Genomic DNA, 4,955 nt, shown 5'->3' on the forward strand with positions numbered 1-4,955 from the left:
GTGGAGCTAATAAAGTTAAGGTTTTAGGTAACCCAAGAACAAAGATAAAAAGTTTTCCTATAAGGATAGAATATAGTCTCTCCTTTTCTAGGTATCTTTCAGTAAGTAGCTAGAAAAGTTGATGGGGGCCAGGGTTAATCAACTTTAATTAGCTCCAAAGATGACCATGAATATACATTTACATGGATCCATCGCCAACCATGGGATTCAAATGATACCACTTTATTATACCAATTCACATTTATACGCAACTACCAATTTATTTATGGCGTTGTATGCACCCAAGTAGGGTCGGCTCATACCTGTAAAATAGCGAGTTATATTAAAACTGCTTAAAATGGGTGTATTATGCAGTCACTCGGATGGACCGACCTCTTTCCCTGGAAAAGTCAGGATACGCTCGTCGATATTTATAGTGCGTGATGATAGATAGATAATATCATAAGTAATAAGTAATAATAATATCTAGTATGGTTACAAGGTCCATGCGGCAACATCGGGGGGGGGGGTTCAAAGTGGATAGCCCACCTTATTATCCAATTAATTAACCATACCACTTATTTATGGCGTTTATCGAGTGAGGCGGGTGTGGGTTGGTTTACTACCTGCGGTTAGGAAGATAGACCTAGTTACAGGCAGCGATTGACGTAGACACTGCGGGAGCTGGGTTTGAGCTGTGGTGGACAAGGTTGTTCAGGATGAGGAGTCACTGCAGAGTAGGGGAAGAGTGAGGGGAGAGAGTAGGTGAGTGTATGAGAATCATAGTTCCGACGAAGATAAAATCGAGATAATAAAGATAATGGTGAGTATCCACAATAATCTCCTTTACACTTGGTACGATCTGGATGGTAAAAGGAATAACAGGGCTTCGCTTCTCGTTTGTGGAGAGGCTGAGGCGGCGTGGTGGAGTGCGGCAAGATCTTGCGTGGAATAGAAATTTTAGTTTTAAGCGGCCACCATGAAACTTGGGGGCGCGTGAATACGAATATTCGCGTCTACGGTGAGGTTGCGACTGTTCGTAATCTGGGTGCCGGTCGGATACAATCGAATCAACGCCGCATCAGCCGCAGACGGAACGATTTTGGCGATCCGGGCGCCCAAGCTAAGGGCGGGCCGGCCCGCCTAAAATAGGACCTTACCTTATGGACAAGCAAAGAAGCCTTGCCGCGACCGAAAAAAGGAGGATAGGACAAGGAAGGAAAGAGAAAGAAGCTAAAGCCGCTGTATCTCGTTGGTGTGCGTCTAGTGAATGTCAGAGGAGAAGTTTGGGAAAAAAATTTCTTTTTGCTAATCTGCGAGGAAAGACAAAGAGTTGGGTTAACCGTGTTAGTAGACGTTTCACACTAGAGATGAGTACGTTCGGAACATCGTTCAGCCAGGGCTCAGATTTCAAATAGCGCTGAGTGGCAATACTTCAGGGTGTTACTTCAAGATGAGCCTCGCACCTGAGCTTGGCAAGGTGGACGGGCTGTTGATCTAACTGGGGAGCAGAATAGCTGTTGGCGCCACCGATACAAAAACCTTGCGGACATCTTAAAAAAACTAAAGCAAGTGTTCGAAAAGTTTTAAAACTTGTGCCCCTATTTAATGTATTGTTTCCTGTCTTAAAAGCCTATGTCACTTTGAGGATACAGGTTTCAGAGACAGTTATAAAGTGTAAAGGATCGTTATTTTGAAAATATTGGTAGAGAAGATGGAGAAAGGGCGGATCGGTCTAAGCAGTTGAGAACCTTTGACGGGCTGGACGAAAGGGAGGGGTGTTAGGTTGGAAGAGAAAGGTGGTGGAGAGGGTTGTTGGAGGGGAGGGAGGAGGATGTTATAGATCTCCTTCTTTAAGGCTGGCTCTGTGGGTACCGGGGTTCTTGTAAGGTGACTACGGTTAGTGAACTTCAAGGCCGATAAAGTTTTAACCGCAAAAGGGTGACTAACCCGCGAGTCTTTATAGGCGGCATACCACTTCTCGTTACCCGGTTACCTTGCTCCTCCTTAATTCCAGGAGGCCATGTTTCCTTCTACTGTAATAGGCACGTAATTGTTGAACTTGTGATTTTGCGGACACGAAAAGTAAAGTGAGTGTCGATTTTATTATAAACAATAGAATATAAAACTACGAAATTTTAGACGTCTGATTCACGGAATTGTCAACTATAACAGAAACCGTGACAGGACTAATAACAACGTGGTTCAATATTTGAATGCTAGAATAACTGGAATATAATGGAGATGCTGACATTTGATAACCACTGAATAACAAAAGGAGGGAGAGAGACAGAGAGAGAGATTTAAATAATAACAATAAACGAAAAAAAAATAAATAAATATATATATACTAATAATAATACTAAAAAATCGTTTGAAAAATGTCTGTACCTACCACCCGAGATGCGAACCCAGTACCTCCGGATCAAGAGTCTTTATCTCACTGTCCCTTTGGGGCATCTACGGCTGATACGCGAAGGAAGACAAAAACAACGGATGTCCACAACAATCACCTTAGGGTCTATTAGATTTATTTATTTTTTAAATAAAATTTTAAATAAACAGTCTTTACAAAACACGAGACTAAACTTAAGAGCTACTAGCCATATTTTGTTTTTTAATGGAGGTCAAAATTTTTGGGGTCATTAATTCATTATACTTACTTAGTTTGTGTCAAAAAGATCAGAGGTTCAACTTTTTAACCGTTATAATCCAACTAGCTAGAAAAACGATTTAAGGTGTCAATAATCGATTTAGGGCGTTACTTTATCCAGAAAAAATTCAATTTTTCTTGTCTTTTGATAAGGGAAGGACCCTAAAGGAGGGGTGGGGGGAATTAAAAGGGACATTTTTAATTATGCTGGGCGTGGGACCTTGTCACACAGTTTATTGGATCAACACACTGATCAATTTTTGTGGCCTGACTTGAACTTGAATCACCAACCTCCGAATCCAAAGTCCACTATGACGAACCACCTCACTTTGACTGTTTGTACTTTTATTTAGTACTTGTTGAATAGGACCCCATTTTAAATTATCTATGTTGTTTTAAAGACAAAAATGAAATATAAATATCAGGTGTATCTCTAATAATACATATTAGGCATTGGAGAAGTTGTATCATCAAAATGCTTACAATGCTACAGGGCACAAAATAATATTTTTCCAAGTTCAAGTTTACTCTTTACACCCAGAAGCAATAAAAACTAGTCAGAAAATTTCCGCCCTAAGCAAAAATAAAATTGCACCCAAAAAACAGAGTCTTACTCTATCTATACCTTTTCATAATTCTCCAACTCTTTACGAGCTTAGAGCAAGATCCTACCCCAAGCAGAATTTCGATCTGCTAAAAATAAATACACCACGTGCTAGCTTAATATTATGACAAAATAAATATGGCTGCATTTGAAACAAGTAGATCCGATTATATCTACAATAAATAATATTTGCAGATGTACAATTCACAGACAACTAGGGAGAGGAGAGAGTTGATTTTTTATTTGCTACTAGCCGAAATCCGGAGCAAAGCATTCTGCTAGTAAATCCTTAAGGCATGGCCGTTCATGTCAATCATCCATTAAGTGGTCTTGCTCGGCGTAGCTTAACAAAAACGAGCCGGAAAATAGCCTATAACCTTCACGGGAGTGCAAGCAATAAGTTCACAATGTTTCATAGCAATTGGATGAGCAGTTTGGCCAGGCATAAAGTTTGAACAAACAAACACTCACACAAACAAATATTCATTTTTATATATTAGATAAGTAGGTAGTTGATCAAAAAAATTGAACATGTAGAAAAAGGATAGCTTGAAGAAGAGGAGATACTTTTTACTACAGGTTGTCCAATGTTTAATACTGTCGAACATCTAGGTTAAATATGGTTAGGTGTTTTTTTAGGTGATAGGTTGCTGGTTTGACTCCCACCCGATGCAAACTTTATCCTAAACAGGTAAGGCTCATTCTTGGAAAAGTTGACTTTCTCCTATCCTATATTCTTTCTCTCTTCTATTTTGGTACAAAACGAGCTTTGCTGTTTCCCTCGATCAGATCTCTTTTAAAAAAGGTCTTTCTAAGTGGCATGTTAGGCAAGTCTGAAAATAAACTTTTTTGATTGGACACTCAAAGTGTTAAGCTACTAAGATACACAAAATTTTGTTCTCCGTCTTTAGTAGACTATATTCCACCTCTAAGTGAAGTTCAACTCTCCCCTCTTCCCCAGCACATTACCACCTCAACGCAGTGGCTTATACTGCCTCTCGTTTCTCGATGCGAAGAAATTCTTGACTATGTACACTTGGAGACAACTTTCCTGCTTGGACACTCAAATGATTAAGCTACTAAGATACACAAGATTTTGTTCTCCTTCTTTAGTAGACTAAATTTCACCTCAAGTTACCTCGAAGTGAAGTTCAACTCTCCCCTCCTCCCCAGCACATTACCACCTCAACGCAGTGGCTTATACTGCCTCTCGTTTCTCGATGCGAAGAAATTCTTGACTATGTACACTTGGAGTGTGGATGCGAGTAGGACCACAACAAATTCTATGCTTGACCACCACATGACCCTCTCGTTGAGATCTTCAGCTCGCTTCCTGCCCTGAGCTTCCCGCAGTCTGTGATGTGTCTGATAGTCAATGATTGTGTTCAGGGACTTGTGAATCTCCTGTGTGGATGACTCCATCTGAGAAAGAGAGAGGGTAATCAGTATTAGTGACTTAATAAAAAGGATTTTTTCTTCATAAATGTTCCTTTTGTTGTTGTTTCTTTTATGAAGAACACAGCACACACTATGGGATCCAAAATGTAGAAAAAAAAAGATGTTACATCACTTCAAAATAAAGAAGGTTTCATCACTACAACACACACATTTTACAAATTCATTTTGGTCTTTTATTTATCTTTCTTTCTTTTGACCTCCCTACTTCTTTTCTCCGATTTATTCTCACCTGTGTCATCACAGTGACATGTTCCCCGACTC

General features: G+C 39.8%; 1 protein-coding gene and 1 long non-coding RNA gene across 4 annotated transcripts in view; one reads left to right on the forward strand and one right to left on the reverse strand.

Moving 5' to 3' along the window:
* The window catches only part of LOC113473129, a 9,779-nt gene extending 5,747 nt beyond the window's left edge, over positions 1-4,032 (forward strand). Inside the window, exon 2 of the long non-coding RNA XR_003395191.1 lies at positions 3,876-4,032. This is a non-coding gene — a long non-coding RNA (uncharacterized LOC113473129). The remainder of the gene's footprint in view (positions 1-3,875) is intronic.
* Positions 3,957-4,949, reverse strand: LOC103523151 (transmembrane emp24 domain-containing protein 7-like). 3 transcript variants are annotated; one of them, XM_026832872.1, is made up of 3 exons: positions 4,924-4,949; positions 4,444-4,658; positions 3,957-4,231 (listed from the first exon to the last, which is right to left on the reverse strand). In XM_026832872.1, the coding sequence occupies exons 1-3, from the start codon at positions 4,930-4,932 to the stop codon at positions 4,210-4,212; spliced, it is 246 nt and encodes an 81-aa protein (XP_026688673.1). In that variant the 5' UTR covers positions 4,933-4,949; the 3' UTR covers positions 3,957-4,209. The 3 variants fall into 3 exon arrangements, with proteins under 3 accessions (XP_026688673.1, XP_008486441.1, XP_026688672.1); XM_008488219.2 differs by having other exon boundaries at positions 3,971-4,272; positions 4,485-4,658; XM_026832871.1 differs by having other exon boundaries at positions 3,971-4,266; positions 4,479-4,658.
* Positions 4,950-4,955: the final 6 nt, after the last annotated feature.

Source organism: Diaphorina citri, unplaced genomic scaffold (genome assembly GCF_000475195.1).
Source record: "Diaphorina citri unplaced genomic scaffold, Diaci psyllid genome assembly version 1.1 scaffold16073, whole genome shotgun sequence".
NCBI lineage: Eukaryota > Metazoa > Arthropoda > Insecta > Hemiptera > Psyllidae > Diaphorina > Diaphorina citri.

Coding starts and splice junctions, on each gene's coding strand:
- LOC103523151 (XM_026832872.1), bottom strand. Junction 4,232..4,443: donor TTCGCATCGAGAAACGAGAG/GCAGTATAAGCC, acceptor GAGAAACGAGAG/GCAGTATAAGCCACTGCGTT.